The sequence below is a fragment of the Felis catus genome, chromosome C2 (assembly GCF_018350175.1).
Source record: "Felis catus isolate Fca126 chromosome C2, F.catus_Fca126_mat1.0, whole genome shotgun sequence".
NCBI classification, from domain to species: Eukaryota; Metazoa; Chordata; class Mammalia; order Carnivora; family Felidae; genus Felis; species Felis catus.
Window position 1 is genome coordinate 117,485,912 of NC_058376.1, and position 20,384 is coordinate 117,506,295.

General features: G+C 40.2%; 1 protein-coding gene across 10 annotated transcripts in view; it reads left to right on the forward strand.

Moving 5' to 3' along the window:
* PLSCR4 (phospholipid scramblase 4) overlaps positions 1-8,274 on the forward strand; it is a 135,492-nt gene extending 127,218 nt beyond the window's left edge. For all 10 annotated transcript variants that reach the window (XM_045037473.1, XM_045037471.1, XM_045037470.1 and 7 more), the window contains 4 exons: positions 418-644; positions 3,138-3,299; positions 5,133-5,291; positions 6,197-8,274. In XM_045037473.1, coding sequence (XP_044893408.1) covers positions 418-644; positions 3,138-3,299; positions 5,133-5,291; positions 6,197-6,241 — 593 coding nt within the window. In that variant the 3' untranslated portion in view covers positions 6,242-8,274. The remainder of the gene's footprint in view (positions 1-417; positions 645-3,137; positions 3,300-5,132; positions 5,292-6,196) is intronic.
* Positions 8,275-20,384: the final 12,110 nt, after the last annotated feature.

A 20,384-nucleotide genomic window follows, 5' to 3' on the forward strand; every position in this document is an offset into this window, starting at 1 on the left:
ATTTGACCACCACATACAGTCTCTGACTTTCTTTATTGCAATTGGTAATGACCCTGGTCATCTCAGTATATTTCATGAGCAGATTCATTTATGGTAAAAAGTATACTTTTATTTAAATGCCTTTTTAATGAAAGCTTTCTGTATTCAGATATACCAGGAGTATAGTTTCAGTCTTTGCTTTTATGTGGAAAAATTTTTTAAATCGTTTTATACAGACCTTCATTTAAAATTTTCAAAATTACTGAGTACTTTTTGGGCAAGTGAATTATTTGGTGTCCTAATCAATTGAATATAGTTCACTTCAAAATTTTAAAAAGCTATTTTGCTTTAAGCACCTAAGGAATACTACAAAAGGACTTCTTGAGGCCCATTTTAACTGCTTCTAATTTAAAGTGGCTTTCTCATTCTATTTTTTAGTGATCACATCTTTTGAAACTAATAATGGATATGATATTAAAAACAACCTGGACCAGATGGTTTACATCGTAAATGAAGACACAGACGACTTTACCAGAAATGCTTATCGGACACTAAGGCCCTTCGTCCTCCGGGTCACTGACTGTATGGGCCGAGAAATCATGACCATGCAGAGGCCTTTCAGATGCACCTGCTGTTGCTTCTGTTGTCCCTCCACCAGGCAAGAGGTCAGAGAACACAAGTCTAATTCCTTGTCTCTTCCTGATCCAACTCTTGACAGCATCGCTGTGCTCCTTCCAGAATGACACATGAGGGGGTTTTCACTGGCTCTGCTGGTCAGACTGAAAGACGAGAGCTGAGGGGGTGAAGGGGGATGGGGAGGAGGGCCGCCAAATTGTCTCACCTGAGGAAAATCACAGAGGGTTTTTTTCTTGTGGGTTCTTGTCTTCTGGTGCTAGTTGGGGCTCAGGCTCAAATCAGGATTATTCGGTGACCACAGTTCTGTCGGTTGTGTCTACTGAGTTAGAAATGTATCTGTTACCTAGAACAGAAGTCACACACATTTGTCTAAATGCACCTACCTATCCCCAGATAAGTTGTCCCTAGACATAATTGTATACCTTCAGAATTGGAAGAGACTTAAAAACTTCTTTTTTTTAATGTTTATTTTTGAAAGAGAGAGAGACTGAGTGTGAGCATTGGTGGGCTGAGAGAAAGGGAGACACAGAATCCACAGCAGGCTCCAGGCTCTGAGCTGTCAGTACAGAGCCCGATGAGAGGCTCAAACTCACGAACCATGAGAACATGACCTGAGGTGAAGACTGACGCTTAACCGACTGAACCACCCAGGCGCCCCTAGAATTGGAAGAGACTTTAGATAACTGTACACTGTCCATCCCAATCCACATCTTGCCACAGATAAAGAAAGGGTGGCTCAGGAAATTAAGCACCTGTTGAGCGTGTTACACTCCACCAAGCACTGGAACTGGAAAGCAGATGTTCTGAGTTAACAGCTGGGTTCCTCTTCTACAACCTGTGAGGCTCTAGGAAGGTTGTTTGCTGCAGGGAAAAGAAGCAGCTTTAGACAGAGGTCAACCAGAATTTTGAATTCTAGATACGCTTTCTATTTATGTTGGTATAATTTATTTAACTTCTTTGGGCCTCAGTACTTCCATACATAACTATGCATAATATCCCATGGGATTACTAGGATATATAAAGACAGATTATGTTCAGTACCAGCACTTCCTGAATGTTAGTTTTTTTACAAGCCTTTCTGTGTTTTGATGTCCTATAACATGGAGATAATAATGGTACCATCACGTAGGATTGCTTTGAGGATGAAATAGTAAATGAATGTTAACTGTCGTTACAGTACCTGGCAGGTAGTACAGCGCTCAGAGAATGTTAGTTGTTGTTCCCAGGTATCTTCTCTCTCACTACTGTGTTTGTAATAACAGCCTTAAATTTTTTTTTTAACGTTTATTTATTTTTGAGAGAGAGAGAGAGAGTATGAACAGGGAAGGGTCAGAGAGAGGGAGACACAGAATCTGAAACAGGGTCCAGGCTCTGAGCTGTCAGCACAGAGCCCAATGCAGGGCTCGAATTCATGGACCGCGAGATCTTGACCTGAGCCAAAGTCGGCCGCTTAACCGACTGAGCCACCCAGGCACCCTATAATAACAGCCTTAAATTTGAGATGAATCTTCACCTTTAATCCTCAGTCCTTTTGATGATACAAGGAATTCTTTGTATTCATGAGTTGGTTTTTTTCTTCTCAAATGATTTTTTTTTAAGTAATTTACCTATTTACAGTTTTTTTCCCCCTTAGTCTTAAACTTATATGAGATCTTAATCCTAGGAAGTTATCAAATTTATATGCTTATGTATATGTTTGAATGTATATATGTTAACAATAATTTTTTTTTTAAATAATGCCTTGATTTGGCAGTGTGTGAAGCTATGTACTCCTGCCCTTGAGACCCAGTGGACTCAAAACTGTTAGAAAAGTATAAATGACACCAGAAGAGCCATCAACTCTGAGCTTTTACTAAATAATTTAATTTTATGGCTCATGTTATTATTAAATATGAAGATCTTAGTTCTTCACAAAGGAATATTATAAAGATGATTAGTTAAAACAGGGTACAATTTTAAATTTTAAAACTTGGAAAAACGGCTTTATATATTCATACACACATCCTTTGTTTCCACAGTATACAGTTTACAGAATGCCTCTTTTCTCTTTCTCTTTTCTATTACAATTGTCATGTCTGGGATTTAAGTCTAGGAAGTTACCTTGTTACTTTGTCATGGACCGTGCCAGAAGACATGAGGCACCTAGAGCAGAGACAGAGAACCTTATTACAGCACAGGAAGCAGTACCAGCGTCAGGAGCCGGATGTTGGTATAGACCCCTTGCCCCCAAGTTCTCTGGGGTTAACTCAGAGGAGCGGGCGGGTGTGCATACAGCTGAGAAACACTGAGCTTGGAGAAACGATCATTGTATAACAAGCAGTAAGTCTGTCCCAAAGGGAAATGTGTCCTCACCTCTCAAGGCCTCTCACTGACATAACACCCCTAAGAAATAGCCTGGGGTACAATGGAGGAGTCTGTACCATTAACATTTTTTCCAGTCCTTGCATGAGGGAAGAACGTACGGTGTATGTGCTTACGGGTATATATGTAGCCTCCTTCCCTCTGTCACTGCTTCTTTGCAGCTGGAGGTGCAGTGTCCTCCTGGTGTCACCATTGGCTTTGTTGCAGAACACTGGAACCTGTGCAGGGCAGTTTACAGCATCCAGAATGAGAAGAAAGAAAATGTGATGCGAGTACGTGGGCCATGTTCAACCTATGGCTGTGGTTCAGATTCTGTTTTTGAGGTAAATGTAAAAATAACATTTTTAGTATTTTTTCAACATTTACAGACAGACCTTAGAATTGTTTGGTTTTAGATTATTTTTTCACATGAATGAATAAAGTAGAAGGAAGAAAGAGTTATCGGTTGACATCAGATCATTTGCAAATTATTGTTGGTGGATTGCTTAATGTTTCCCAAAATGTGAGCTACTTCGTTTATGATTTCAGTGTTTGATGAAGATGAGAAGGACCCATGTAAAACACTAAACCTGAAAGAAAATAGCCCAATAGATTCCGTTTATTTTGTTCTTGGTTGTATTTAATTAACCATTTTTACCAAAGATTTGCAGGATTGGGATACAGGTCCTGAGCAATGAAAGTGCCCAACAGATCACAGAACATATGGATCACCCCGAGATTGTGCAAATCGTCTATCTGCATGGTGGAAGTCTGTCTGTGTCCTCAAGAGACAGGATAACACTGATAACATAGATAAAACTCATAATAGATTATAACATTTTCTCAGAAAAATGAAAAATCCTCCTGTTTTGCCTTTATTTCACTGACTACAAAATGATTCTTATTATCCTATGAATTTGACAAAGGAGATTCTTAGAAATATTTCCTGAGCTTCTTAGAAGATGTCTTGCAATTCAGCAAGGCTCTTTATCTAAAGTTGCTCATTCAGGTATTTTCTATGACACCCAATAAACCTTTTTAGTTCTTCAGGCATTGCTTATTTGTTAAAAGACCACTGTAGAGAAATAGAAAATGTAGCCACATTTCAGGGGCAGAGTATATAGGATCATTCTGATCGCCAAAAGTTAGCAAGTGCCCGAGTCTCCCTTTGAGAAGCCAAAGCTCTTCGGAATTCTGACATACAACAGGGTGGATTTGACCCACAAAAACTTGACTGATTATATGAAGTTTGTGAAATATGTAGAATTATGCTTCCTTACTTTTGTTCATGTGTTTCTCTGGACTGTAGAGACTCCCTCCCAATCCCCAATTCCCACCCTTTACTGTATGAAGAAGAATTTCAAAATCAATTCAAATCATACCTCATTTGCTCTTGAAAACAAGAGCATTGGCCTGAGAACTGTCAGATATGCCCCAGTTCTGTTTTTTGGGTTTTTTGTTTGTTTGTTTTAATTCAAGTCAGTTAACATACAGTGTAGGCTTGGTTTCAGGAGTAGAACCCAGTGAGTTCTCTCTTACATATGATGTTCAGTGCTCATCCTAAAAAGTACGCTTCTTAATGCCTATCACCCATTTAATCCATCCCTGACCCACCTCCCCTCCAGCAACCCTCAGTTCTCTGTCTTTAAAAGTTTCTTATGGTTTGCCTCCCTCTCTGTTTTTATCTTATTTTTCCTTCCCTTCCCCTATATTCATCTGTTGAGTTTCTCAAATTCTACACGAGTGAAATCATATATCTGTCTTTCTCTAACTGACTTGTTTCACTTAGCCTAATACCATCTAGTTCCATCCATGTTGTTGCAAATGGCAAGATTTCATCCTTTTTCAATGCTGAGTAGTATTCCATTGTGTGTGTGTGTGTGTGTGTGTGTGTGTGTGTGTGTGTGTGTACGTACCACATCTTTATCCTTTCATCAGTTGATGGACAGGTGGGCTCCCTGGCTAACCTGGCTATTGTTGATCCCAGCTCAGTTATTAACCAGTTGCAAGGCACCTAACCCATCTTGGCCATAATTCCCTATTTGAAATTATGTTATTACTGTTATTAATTTCCTGTACTGTATTTATGCTTATCTCAGTGTAAAGTGCTTCTAAGTAGAAGAATGAAATGTATAGTACTTTTTAATCATCATTAAGTCACATGCTTCTCTTTCTAGGTCAAATCCCTTGATGGTGTATCCAACATCGGCAGTATTATTAGGAAGTGGAACGGTCTGTTATCAGCAATGGGCGATGCTGACCAGTTTGAAATTCACTTCCCATTAGATATGGATGTGAAGATGAAAGCCATGATTTTTGGAGCCTGCTTCCTCATTGTAAGCCTTTTACTTTTGACTTGTCTTGAGTGAGTTATTCTTTCCAATGAGATGCAGTGTAGTATAATAGAAAGGCAATAACGTTTGCAACTAGGCCAGTGTCTGTCTCTACCATTTACTAGTGACATGTTTTGCAAAGTGTCGAACACTTCCCGGCCTCATTCTTTTTATCTGTAAAATGGAGATAAAAATACTGAGATTTTTTCAGGGTGATGCACATTAGCTATCATCTGAGTACAGGGGCCAGAAGAGTGCTTGGAGAATATTAGACATCCAGTGGGTGTGATTGTCATCACAGCATGTTATTTGTCTTTCTCATTACTTAAAGATGCCTGTCCTTTGACTTCTTGAGAAAATAAAATAACTCTAGAGCTGATTTCCTTTCCCTCCACCTTATTGCCTCTCTGTCATTGTACTCCTTGGTGTTGTATCTTCCTTAGATTTAGTAGGCACAGTTCCCTTGCTGTATTACTGGCTGATTAATGGCTAATATTCATAAGTAAAGCATAGAAATGAAATGGAAAATATTTACCTTAAAAATGTAGTTAACGTACTGCAATTGGTATATTTAACATTTAATTTTGATTGTCAAGTTTTTCGTCTTTTTAACAATGAAAATTTAGTTAACTGGTACCCCCAAATGGAAAGGTTGTTGGCTACCAATAGTTCCAAGTTTTTAATGGCTGCTCTTCATATTAGGTCCTCTTCATAAAGATTTTATTAGATTTATTTATTCTTAACTAGAAAGAGGATCGCCTGATAAATTATAAAGGATAATATTTTATGCATTGCATCTAATTATGTATCCATCTGTATACATACAGTTGTCTCTTTTTTTCTAATATATATATGTATATATTACATGTATATATATATATATATGTATATTTTTTTTCTAATTTCAGGACTTCATGTATTTTGAAAGATCACCACGACGTTCATCAAGATAGATGGACACAGCAAATCAACAATTATGGTTAATTAAAAAAAATTAGAGAAGTTGGATTGGGTTTATAATCCCCTGAATTATTTGCAAATATATGTATCTGCTTTTGCAGATTATTTTTACTGGGTATTAGCTCTGACAGGTAGGCTGAGTGTAAGGGCAAGAACACGTGTTTTAATTGATTGAACCATGTGTTTTAATTGATTGTCTCTCTGTCTACATGGTAGACTAGGAGTTCACCTTGAAAAAGCTATAACTCATTAACCAAGTAGACATAATACAATGAGCTTGAAAACACTTTACTTACCCTGAGATAAGGGAAAATGAATCCCAGGGCTCTCACATTAATGGGTCATGAAATGGCAAGCTTTTTAGAGCAGTCTTTGAGATAGAATAAAACAGCTTTTATCCCCAACCCTCTCCAACCTGTCCTCTCCATCAACTTGTCCTGTTACTGAAGATAAATTTGATTCTAAGTGAAAAGAATAATACTCTTGACCTTTAAAACAAAAAGGAAGGTAGGCAGAAATACTGTGTGTTATTGTACAAGGAAAAATTTACTTGTGCATATGTATCAAACCTTGTTCTGAAAGTTTATAAGTTTCAATGGAAAATTTGATTTTATTACCAAACAAAACATTTTTTAAAAAATCATAAGGTTCTATTTTCCATACCTATTCCCTCATTCACTAGCGTGGTCTATCAGGACCTGCCTGGACATGGAGTCAGGGTCATCCTATCAGGAAAAGAGGTGACAAGGGCCACAGCTTGTCTAGATCTCTGAGCAACTCAGAGACATCAGTGTCCTTATGAGGAGCTTGCGTTTAATCTATTTAATCTCTCTTGGCCACAGATGCCTTACATATGAAATATTTTGGCCAAATCTCAAAGATTGCCTGTTGAACTTCCGTATCTCATGGGGTGTGACACAGAGGAGATAGTTTTTATTTTTCTTTCTTTCAAGATCACTGATAATCACCATGTTTTTCTAACTGCAGGAATTGAAATTGGGTTTCTAAATTTTGAAATGTGGCATTCTGTGTAGCACTTTGTAAAAGCAAAACTACGAATTTTGACGTTTTTAAATATTTCTTAGCTGCTTTTTATTTAGATGATAGATAAATCTGCCTGTGCAAAGAAGATAATAAAACTTCTCTGTGAACTATAGCTTTACAGTAAAATTCTGTAGGATCGACATAGTTACAGTATAAGCATACTTGTTATTAGCTAGTTAAGAGCACAGTGTATTGGTGAATAGTTGCTGATGAATCAGCCTGTGTCTTTTGTACTCTACCTTCCTATCTGGACATGGACTGTGTTTTTTCAACACAGCCAGTATGTAGAATGAAATGTATTCTTCTCCTTGTTAAATAAAGCAACTAAGTGTTCTCTGATGGGATTACTCGGAGATGACAGCCTTTGCCCACAATTCCTGTTGAAGTCAAAGAAAGGTGCTTCATTTTACAATTATATTTATCTTTTCATGGTAAAGTTGTTTCATTCAGTTTCTTGTAATTTCTATATTTAGGTGCTACTGCTAGCTTTTTTTTTAAGTGTTAAACTGCTGCTTTTCTAAAAAGTACAACTACCTTATATTTGAAAATACGATTGCAGTCTTAGACATATATATTATTTCTTATAATAATATCTGACATTTTATGTAGGAAATGAGACAATAATATTGAGAAAGTTTATCTGTACAAACTTCATTTTTACTTGCCCGCATCCCTACATCCCAAGACCTGCTGCATAATGCTAAGAAAAGATTATTTAACATATGACATTTTAAGTTTCTGTTCAAAGTTTTCATGGCATTAAGTTGTCTCTTACAGTTATTATCCCTCTGTCTTTAAAAGTAATACCATGTGTCTTATTTTTTTATACTATGGTTCATATTATAGTTTCTATATTTCTTAATGGTATTTCATTGTGTAAAATTGATCAGAGTCACTAAAAAAAAGCTACTCTCTTTGTATTTTAATGCTTCATCATACTGTTTTTGGCTTTTAAATAAATATAATATGGTTTATAGTGAAATACTGTTTTATTTTTTGACTTGTGATTGAGTCTTTGCTATAGACTGAATGCTTGTATTTCCCCCCAGATTTATGAATTACCCCAATGTGATGGTGTTTGGAGATGGAGACTTTAGGAGGTGATAGGACATGCTGGTGGAGCCCTCATGAATGGGATTAGTGTCCTTGTAATCTGTCAGTACCTTGATCTTGGGTTTCCCAGCTTCCAGAATGTGAAAGATAAATATTTGTTTTGTAAGCCACCTGGTCTCCAGTACTATACAGTTGCCCAAATGGATTATGACGGAAATTGGTACTGAGAAGTGAGCGTGCTGCTATAACACACAAATGTGGAAGCAGCATTGGAACTGGGTAATAGGCAGAAGCTGGATTTTGAGATGCATTCTAGAAAAAGCCTAGATATTTTAACAGAACTTTAAAGGCGATGCTGATGGGAGCTTGGAAAGAAAAGATAGATATAGAGAAAGCCTCAGTATTCTTAGAGAGTAGCTAACTAATCCTGAACAGAATGTTGGTAGAAACATGAATTGGTAAAGAGCATTCTGATGAGGTCTCAGATGGAAATGAGGAACATGTTGTTGGAAACTTGAGGAGAGGCCCTGTTTATTACAAAGGGGCAAAGAACTTGGCAGAATTGTGTTCATGTTCTAGTGTTTTGTGGAACATAGAACTTGCAAGTGATAAAACTAGAGGTTTAACTGAAGAGAGTTCTAAGCAGAGTGTTGAAGGTGCAGTTAGGGTTCCCCTGACTTCTTACAGTCAAATGCAAGCAGAGAGAAGTAACCTAAAAGCAGAATTGTTAAACAAAAGGAAGCAGAACTTAAAGACTTAGAAGATTTGCAGCCTATCCATATAGCAAAAAATGAGAACATTGAGGATGTGGCCAAGGTACTGATAAAGAAATTAATATGGTTGAGCCTTCTGAACAGAAGCTAGCAAACTATTCTCCAAGACAATGTAAGAAGGACCCTGAAGGCGATTCAGTGATCCACAGAGCTGCTGCTGTCATTACAGACCCCGATGACAAGGGCCGAGGAGGCTGAGTGATCCAAAGGAGGGGCCTTCAGCACCTGTGGGACCTTTCTGCACACTACCTGACAGTACCTTACATGGGGGGCTCTGCTCTCTGCACTCTCTCACCATGCTTCTCCGCCACCCCAGATGTGGCTCTGCTGGGCCCTGGTATGGCATGAGATTCAGTGGCCATGTGTCCAGAGGGTGTAGGCAGAAGGTGTGGGCGCATATGGCCCCATTTCTGTTTATGCTCATAGTGTACAAGCCAAGGGAGCATGGCTACCTTCAGCTAGATTTCTAGGGACAGGGCCATCTGGGAGAGCCTTGGGCTTGGTACCCCAGCCCTGGAGATCCACAGGGCCCAGGCAGTGAGTCTTTGCAGGGAAGGCCATTCTGCCGATCCCTGTGGGTACCACGGCCACCCCAAAGGGCCCAGAAGACAAAGCACTCTGTCAAAGATTCTTCTTGAGCCTTAAGGTTTAATGTTGTTTGTGCTGTTTGGTCTCAGACTTACCTGGGGCCTGTCACTCCTTTCTTCTTTCCTATTTCTCTCTTTGGGAATGAGAATGTCTATCCTATGCCTGTCCCACCATTGTATCTTGGAAGCACTTAATTGTTTGTTTTTGCAGGTTCACAGAAGAAGAGGACTTTGCCTCAGGATAAGTCATACTTGAGTCTCATCCATATCTTATTTAGATGCGACTTTGGACTTTCAGACTTTTGAGTTGATGCTGGAGCAAGTTAAGACTTTTTGGCTGTTTAGATGAAATGAATGTATTTTGCATGTGAGAAGGAAATGAAATTTTGTCCTGACCTGGATGGAATCCTATAGACTGAATGTTTGTGTCCCCCAAAATTCATATGTTGAAATTTAATCCCCTAATGAGATGTATTTGGAGGTGAGACTTTGGGGGATGATTAGAACGTGAGGGTGGAGGGTGGAACCCTTATGAATGGACTAGTACCTTTATATACTTTTTTAAAAGTTTATTTGAGAGAGTGTGTGTGAGCAGGGGAAGGGGCAAAAGGAGAGAGAGAGAGAATCTCAAAAGCAGGCTCCACATTCAACATGGAGCCTAACAGGGGGCTTGATTCCACGACCCTGGGATCATGACCTAAGCTGAAATCAAGAGCCGAAAGCCTAACCAACAGGTCCACCCAGGTGCCCCATGGATTAGTACCTTTATAAAAGAAAGGCAAGGAGCTCCTTTGCCCCTCTACCACGTGGGGGCACAGTGAAAAGACCACCATCATGAACTGGGAAGTGGACTCTTACCAGATACAGCATCTGGTAAGCATTTATAAATGCTGGATAAGCATTTATAAATGCTTATTTCTTATACCTTACTCAAGGCATATTTAAATTTTAAGTATGATATCAATAGGAGTATATCATGCGGGAAAGCTGCTAGAATTTATCACTGTCAGTGAAGGATGCATTTTAAAACAGTTTTTTTTTTTAATTTTTTTTTCAACGTTTTTTTATTTATTTTTGGGACAGAGACAGAGCGTGAACGGGGGAGGGGCAGAGAGAGAGGGAGACAAAGAATCGGAAACAGGCTCCAGGCTCCGAGCCATCAGCCCAGAGCCTGATGTGGGGCTCGAACTCACGGACCGCGAGATCGTGACCTGGCTGAAGTTGGATGCTTAACCGACTGCGCCACCCAGGCGCCCCTTAAAACAGTTTTAACGATCAGATTTACCAGAAATTACACAAGAACTGGTTACCAGACTAATTTACTAGCTGAGTTTTTCAACCAACTAGATATTAAATTAAGTTCAAGTCTAGAGTAAACAGTGATTTCAGAGAATGGCATCCTGGTGCTGGAACAACTGGCTACTTTTCAGTACCTGCCATATAAGTTTAACTTATATTGAAAGATGCAAACTCGGAAAACCCATAGGTCTGGATTTAATAAACTAATACCAAATTCAACTCTTCGGCTAGTGATAACTAATATTGAACATGGATCTTTTCCCATAATTTGGTTGACCTTCAGAGTCTGTTTCCCATTTACTTGCCTCTAGGCATCTTAAATTGTAAATCCCAGAATAGAGAAAAACAAAATGATACATTTCAAGTGTAGTCAAATGAGGCAGCATAGAATGCTACGTGATAACATTTAGCATGGTTAATAATAGCACGTGATAGGCATTCACTCAGGATCTGCCTAATGAATAACAACACAATCAGTGGATTTATTTTTGGAATATTTACTATAGTAGCCAGTAAAAAGGTTGACCATTCAAAATGTATACCCTCCTCTCCAGTATTTCATTGCACTAATACTTAACCTTAGTGAGCATCTACTAAATCCAGGCACTGGGTTATTCCTGAAGGCAGAGGGAAATGCAAAGATAAAAAATAGATAATTACCACCCTCAGGGTTCACAGGCTAACTGAGGAGACAGACTTTTCAAAACTACATACACATCTTTGAGGACCATGGACCTGTGTTCAATGGGATGTTGGCACATTCAGTAGAGGCCATGTCACTAGTAACATCTCAGGTGCCATTTAATTCTTTCTGTCCCATTTAATCAGATAGTTTAGATGGGTGGGTTGTGTCATTTGCCAAAGTACCCTTCCTGGCCCTGCTGGAGGTAAGATTTTACATTTTACGGTCTTGTCTGCCAGCTGAGTACACAGTAAATACAATCGAAAAGGTCAGTTTAGCACATTTTCATCACACAAAACCAGGGTTGATTTTTTTTATTACAGTAAACACAGAGCCCAAGAGAGTGGTACATCTGTGATGCTCAACAAATATTTGTTGAGTGAGTGAAAATAGTTCTAATGTGTGTATGGCACTGTTAGGCGTTCAAGGAGACAGAAATGCAAAGGTAGTCCTCTATCCCTCAGCAAGGATAAAGCAAGGAAGTATGCAATTGCAGCACACGTTTAAAGAATTATTGCATAAAATAATTTTTTTCTGAAAATGTATATTCCTTGATTCTCACAACCGCATCATGAGATAAACATCCAATACCCCTTTTTCAGAGGAAGAAACAAACTTCGTCAAGAGGTAATAGAAAGAGATTGGACGCCAATGAATCTCCATGCTCTCCAGTTGTAATTGTAATGAAGGAAAATTGAATGTATAAAAGGTGAGAAACATAACAGCCCCTGGAAGGGGGAGAGCACAGCAGGTGGTATTCAATGCAAGGGCTTGTAGAGCTGCCCAGTCTTGAGGTCCAACTAGAAATTTGGTCAGGCAGCCTTCTCTCCTCATCCTCCTTCCCAGTTGTCCAGAATGGGTGGGTGGTGAGTGTTCACTGGGGGGGTTGGGGTGGTGGTGGTGACAGAGGTGGGGTGGGTGCTAAGGTTGGGGTGGTGGTGGTGCCTCTTCACGTAATAACTAAAAAAGGAGGGGCACCTGGGTGGCTCAGTCAGTTAAGCATCAGACTTCAGCTCAGGTCATGATATCATGGTTCGTGGGTTCAAGCCCCACATCAGGCTGTGTGCTGGCAGCTTGGAGCCTGGGGCCTGCTTTGGATCCTGTGTCTCCCTCTGTCTTGCCCCTCTTCTGCTCCCGTTCTCTCTCTTTCTCAAAAATAAACATTTAAAAAACATTAAACAAAGTAAATAGTGTATTCTATAAACATTCTGAATCAGCTAGCTTCATGATGACCCATTAAATTTTCTTGCAATTCTTAGTTCTGCTGCTTCTCAATAAGAGAGCCAGTCATATGAACTCATATACTGTTGAGATGTGTAGTTGCTGGGTTCACCTCAAGATATAATCACAGGGTAGATGAATATGCATCTGGGCACACATAGAGGAAAACCAGCCCAATCACGAGACGGGTGGTGTAATGTAACCAACTAATGACTGATGGTGATGATAATAGCATCTCTTTCTAGTTCTTCCATATTCCAGACAGCACTCTGGTTGTACGGGCTTTCTATATACTAACTCATTCAATTCAAACCCTCTAAAATAGGGTACTATAATAATCCCCATTTTACAGATCAGAAAATGGAGATTTGGGTATCTTGCATAAGGTGACCCAGCTAGCTTATGTGCGTAGAATGATTATTTGCAGGTGACTCCAGAGGCTACATGCAATATACTGTCCCCGATGCTTCTTTCCTCTGTGTGCGATGTGTGGTTTCTTTATATGTTAACTCAGAAATACAGGGAAACAGAAATAGAGGAAAATGGTTCTCTCAAGTTTAGGATGATGGAGGGAAAGCCCATGAGGCTCTGAGGGGTTTTGTCTGGTTCTCTCCTAGAGATGTGCTTTTGATTCTGCTGGTATGCCGGTGGTGTGTCCAACCAAAGACCACTTTTATGTTATTCTGTTAGTTTAGTGCTTCCCAACTCATGTATTTATTTTACATATGAAAACCAAAACAGTGAGCATAAATCTTGGTTACAAATTCTTAGGGAACAATTTTTTCTATACCTATGGTGTACAAGCCAAAACAGCCAAGCTTTCCCTGATCTCTGTTTGCCAGTAGGTGAATTTTTTTCTAGTTCCTTTACAATGTAATGTGTCTCTTTGAAAGTTCCCATTTTAGTGGTAGTCTCTGTTTTCTGCCACACCTTCGCTTTAAGCCCATGGCTCGTCTCCTGTCTCGTCTTGAGAGATGAAATCTAAGCCCCTGGCCAATAAACACTGGTAACTGTTTTCTCTGGGCTACAGAGAAAGTATCAGTCTGCGTTTAATAGTCAGACATTTCAGATTGTTCATGATTTTGACCTCTACTAAATCCTCTTACTCTCTTAGGAGTTACACTTTGCATTGACATAGCTTTGGGTTATACTTTAGGCTTTCTAGGCATTCTATGGCAAAAGGGTTTTAAGATGATCTTTGCAACATTGGCAGCAATGGAACTGATCTATTTTTCTTTTTTCTTTTTTGCCTTTTTTCTGAAGCTTATTTATTTTTGAGAGAGAGTGGAGTGTGCGTGTGTATATGCACAAGCAAGGGAGGGGCAGAGAAGGGGAGAGAGAATCTGTGCTGTCAGTGCAGAGCCCTACTTGGGGCTCCATCTAACCAACCCCGAGATCGTAGCCTGAGCCGCAATTGAGAGGTGGTCGCATAACCAGCTGAGCCACTCAGGCACCCCAGTGATCTATTTTTCTTTTTTAACAACACACAATTTTATTATAAAGTACTCATGGGATAATGCTTTAACACAAAGACAAAACTTAAAATAATTTTGAACTTCTATATTACTACTATGTGTTAGGCTTAATTTACAACTAATTTTTTTATTTTCTATTTGAAGTGTATTATCTATCATCATAGGATTGCATTCCAGATTCTCTTCACATTCTCTTCACATTCAACATTATGTTGAATGTCTCTAATAATGTTAGATCAAAAAGGTTCGTCTAAAATGGAACCAGCTCTTCTGTAATCCAGGCTTAGATATATGAATTTTGGAAAATTATGGAAAGAGTCCGTTCCTTGAGTAGTTTTAACGACATGTTTACTCAAATTATCTTAGCTAATAGCTATTAAACATACCTTATGTGGGTTTTAATTATTTTCATTATAACTGATAAAAACAAATTCATTTTTAAAACTCTTGATTATGCAAGAATACGCCCATGGAGAGTGACTGAGAGAGCAATTGGAATGATGAAATGCTGATCTAGCTAGCAGCCCCCCCCCCCCCCTTGTCAGTCCACTGCAGGGGGCAGCACTGACCCATGGGCTTCTCAGTAAACTAGGCTCATTTTTTTTTTTTTTTCTTCTTCAGCCAAGAGGATATTGGTACTAATCTAGAAGTTTTAATGAAAGAATCCAAGGCTGCTAGAGTTAGAAGGGGCACTAAGGACTATGTGCTCTACATCCTACTATAGAAATGAGGGAACAGAGAGAGGCTCATGTACTCCCCACAGTTACATCAGGAATTAGGAGTAGAACCAGAAGTAAAAGCACACATCTCCATTTGTTATTCCAGTGTCCTTCCACCCCCCCCCCCCCAAATTTAACAGCGAGTTAAAACATTGTGATGCAACATCTTTCATAACATTGGAATTGTAAGCAACAAAAAACAGAACAAAAAAACACGCTGCTGTTCTAAATCTAGTCTTTTTTTTTAAGTAAAAGACTATTTTATTAATAAATTTTCTCTTCTCTCCACACTTTCTCCCCAAAATAAAGAAATACCCGCTCGTTTGAGGGTCGGGGAGCAGTGTCTTGGGGCCAGCCCCCTAGTGTTAGGAACAGGTTCGTAACCTCCCAGGCTGAGTACATCTGGCGGGTGGGACCTGGTGTTGTGTTTGTCCCTTAGGTCAGCCTGGTCCCCGGGGCCACGGGGGAGGAGGGGGGGAGTTAGAGTGGGCGGCCTGTGTAAATGCCGAGGTTCCTTAGTGTCACCTGTCTGGTGTGAGCCCGCACGGGTGTCCTTTTCTATCCCGGCGCCAGAGTCGGGGTGATCAGACACCTTGTGAGGCTCCTCTGATGCCGAGGCCCAGGCCTGGAGAGGTGCTTCGTTCCTCCCTTCTCCGTCCATACCTCTGTGTTTGGTAGCATCTGGCTCTGGCTGTCTGTGGGTCTATCTGTGGGGGTGGTGAGTTCGGGGGAGAGGGGCTGGCTCCAGATGAATGGATTAATGAATGAATGAATGAATGAATGAATGATGAGTGGGTGGGGCCTCCTGCTGGCAGGTGAGTGGGCTGTCCCTAGATCAGCGTCATTTAAGGACAGTACTTCCCTCCAGACCCCTCCACGGGAGTCGTCAACTTCTCTACCCTGCAGCACGGGCTCCAGTCCAGGAACCCAGAAAGCAGTCCCGGCACAAGGGCTCGGCTCAGGCGCCCCTTAGGATGGGCCGCAGCAAGGGGCGGGAGGCTGGGGGATCTGGGGAGCAGCCCACACAGAAGCCACTGTGAAGTCGCTGGGGGCACAACGTGCAGTCCCTGCACTTGTCGAGGTCCACATCGCGGGAGCGTCCCCGAGGCTGGTGCCTCGCACCTGCTCCCGACGCCCAGCAGACGCGCCCCAGGCCCAGCGCCAGGAGCCCTCGCAGCAGGGGGAGCGGCGGACTCGGAGTCGTGGTCCGCGTCTGGCGGCGCCGCCTTCTGTGTTCCAATGTTTTAAATCATTTTAAGCGCATACTTACAGAGTCTACCTCAGGAAAGCAGAGTAATTTCTCAGAGGTCTCCTAACTAGAAAGAAGAAACTGGATTAGTATGTTACAACAGCAAAAACATTTCAAATGTTTATCTCATGAGTCCCATAAAAGTTTTTATAGTCATCCATTCATCCACTGATACAAAATCTTCTGTAGTCACCAATTACATCTGAGTTCAGTTTCTTTATATTTATATACACTATACTTACATATATATAGTGTGTATATATATAGTGTGTATGTATATATACATATATATAGTGTGTATATATATATATATATATAGTTTATATATACTTATATATACTATATACTTATATATATAGTATATATAAGTATGCTTATTATATATTTTTATACATTATATATAAATATATGCTGATTTGCTGTTTGTTACAAACCAACAATGTAATTGTTGGTTTAAAAGGAGTTATCAGTCGAGTAAAGACAATCAGGCCATTACCTTAAGTCGGGAAAGGTAATAAAGCTAATAAGCAACTGAGCACACTCTTGCCTAGATGTGACCTAGTCTGCCCGTTGGCCTGGCAGGTGACATACAGATGACATAGCTGGATGGGGAATATTTTATTCAAGAATCAGGCTTATGGGATGACAGTCAGCCATATTCCTGGTAGTGCTCAGTGTCTATTTTATCCCCTTCAATTGCTTCGCTATTATTTTCTCTACCAGTAAAAAAAAAAAAAAAAAAAAAAAAAAAAAAAAAAAAAAAAAAATTCTATTTTCCTCCGTGTTTCGTGTCTTTGTGTATCTCTCCCCATTCTATATGGCTTTGTGATTTTCTGTTTATGACATATTCATGCACTTGTTTGAGATTTGCTCACAGGACCTGCCTTGACATGGAAATCAGGGAAAACTTACGCTATTTTGTTCACTGATAGCTCTAGAACTTTCAAAGGGAAACTATATTTATATTACTGGTGTTTTGAGAGATTACTTTGTGAATGAATTCATTTGTGAGGTGGACACAGGAAGGAAACAAATTACTTTTATTCTGATAAGGCTGTTTTAAGGACACGTGGTGTTCTCTGGCAACAATAGGTTTACAGAATGGTGTAGAATCACAATTGCCCTCTCTGTCTCAGGTAGAGTGGAAAACCAGAAGGCTCCCTGGTGGAGGCTTGCCCCTGTAAACTTACCCACAGAGGAGCGAGGAATGTGTGCCTTCTGCAGACAAGCTGCCCCCCCCCCCCCCACGGGGACACAAAAAGGATGGATTGAGCCACTTATGCCCAGTTCCTTTTCCAAACTTGCTAGCTGGGTAACTCATCCCTGCTCCCCAAGGCAAGTACGTGAGGGGGCAGAGGACGGCCAGGAATGCTCCCAAATATCAGGAGTGGAAAATGATTGTGGTAGAGGTTGTTTTGTCTCCTCAAGACTCCCCTCCCTCTCCCCTTCTATAGCTCCTGATTTCACTGGTTCACAGTGAAGCCTGGAATAAACACACTATTTCCTTGAAGTGGTGACACGACAAAGTTCTGGTACATTAAAAGTGAAGTGTGGCAACTTTGGGGGGCTCCCGGGTGGCTCAGTCGGCTGAGCATCCAATTTTGGCTCAGGGCACGGTCTTGGGGTTCATGAGTTCAAGCCCCGCATCAGGCTCTGTGCTGACTGCTGGGAGCCTAGAGCCTGCTTCAGATTCTGTGTCTCCCTCTCTCTCTGCCCCTCCCCTGCTCACACTCTTTCTCTCTCTCAAAAATAAACATTTAAAAAGTTAAAAAAAATGAAGTGTGGCAACATCTGCAAAAGATAACTAACACATATCATGTGCCTCTCATTGATTCTCTCCTCCTCCCTATATGCCTGGCGTAAGAAAAACAGATCAAGATTTTGAGGGTGGAGACCTCTGGAAAGTAGAATTGGGAGACTCATCTTTATTTTAGATACTTTTTTTATGGCTTGAATTGATTACAATAAATATTTCATAGTTTAGATTTATTTATTTTTGATAGAGACACAGCACATGTGGGGGAAGGGCAGAGATAGAAACACAGAACAGAAACAGGCTCCAGGCTCTGAGCTGTCAGCACAGAGCCCGACGCAGGGCTCAGACTCACAAACCACAAGATCATGACCTAAGCTGAAGTCGGACACTTAGCCAACTGAGCCACCCAGGTGCCCCTAGGTACTTTTCTATGGCTTGAATTGATTATAATAAATATTAATTTCTTAGTTTAAAATATTAATGATAAACGTTTTTTATTTTATTTTTAAAAATTTTTTTAAATGTTTATTTTTGAGAGAGAGAGAGAGAGGCAAAGTGTGAGTGGGGGAGGGGCAGAGAGAGAGAGAGAGATGGAGGGAGACACACAATCTGAAACAGTCTCTAGGCTCTGAGCTGTCAGCGCGGAGCCTCAAGCGGGGCTTGAACCTGGGAACGGTGAGATCATGATCTAGGCCAAAGATGGACACTTAGCTGACTGAACCAGCCAGGTGCCCTGAAAGATAAACTTTTAAAAGTTTCCTATAGATAGCCCTCCTTAGGATGCCATAGTTTAAGCTATAATTTAGGGCTTCCAGCTTTTAAAGGAACATCAGCATTTACTGGGAGCTTTTCCTAAATTGCAATGTAAGGGGCCTGCTCCTCCCCCTCTCCCATACACACACTGATTTATTTGCTCTGGGGTGGGATCTGGCTATGCGTACTTTTAAAAAAATCCTTAGGTCTGTTTTGTGTTGTGCAGGATGAGAACCATGGACATCAGTCACCAGCTCCTCACTGTGGCACATTAGTGTCCCCTGGAATGCTTGGAAAAATTCCATGTCCTGGCTGAATCTCAGAGCAACACCACCAGAATCTGAAGTTCCTCAGATGGTTCCAACAGACAGCCAAGTTTGGGAACAGCTGTTACTTCCCGAAAACCTCTGGAAAACTTTCCTCCAATTTGCAAGTAATCCGAGAAAATAAACTTTTTGTTTTATCTATGTCTTAGCCAGATGGATATGGTTGCTAGATGAAATACAGGATGCCTGGTTAAATTCAAATTGAGGACATCCATTTTTAGTAAAAGATTGTCCCAGCCAATATCTGACACTTACACACAGAAAAAAAAAATTTCACTGCTTGTATGAAAAGCACATTTAACTGGGCTTCCTGTATTTTCATTTGTGAAACAAAATACTCCAAAATGGTACTCCAGAACTCACTGAGCAATATAGATCTTCTCTGTATGTAAAGGAGTTTTAAAAAGGTTGAATACTTGAGGAAGAAGTGAAGAGAGATCACCTTGCTAATGCTCAGGAAATTGATCTAAAAGTTTACAGTGCTTATCTCTCTTCCCCAATAGTCCTAAATTTTATAACAACTGGCTCGATTCCTTTGCTGATTTCCCCTACTCAACTCAATAAATAAGCAAATAACTCGTCCACCCCTCTCCACCCTTAATCCTTCCTCCTTTCAGCCAACTAAACCAACCTACTTTAAGATTTGCTTATCTTTTTTTTTTTTTTCTGAACTACACAGAAAAGATTCTAAACAAAGAAAATGTGCAGTTGTATTGGCTTGTGTGTGTGTGTGTGTGTGTGTGTGTGTGCACTTTTAAGACTTTTTGTTAAGGTATCATCCTGCTCTTTTTTTAGTATTTCAAGTTTTTATTTAAATTTTAGTGTAGTTAACATATAGTGTAATATTAGTTTCAGGAGTTATTATTTAGTGATTTATCATATGCATATAACATCCAGTGCTCATCACAACAAGTGCCCTCCTGACTACCCATCACCATTTGGCCCAAGCTCCCACCAACATACCCTGCAGCATGTTCGCTATAGTTAAGAGTCTCTTATGGTTGGCCTCCCTCTCTTTTTTTTTCCTTTACCTATGTTCATGTTTTGTTTCTTAAATTGCACGTATGAGTGAAATCCTATGGTATTTGTCTTTCTCTGAGTGACTTATTTTGCTCAGTATAATACACTCTAGCTCCATCCACATTCTCACGAATGGCAAGATTTCATTCTTTTAATGGCCTAGTGATGTTCCATTGTAT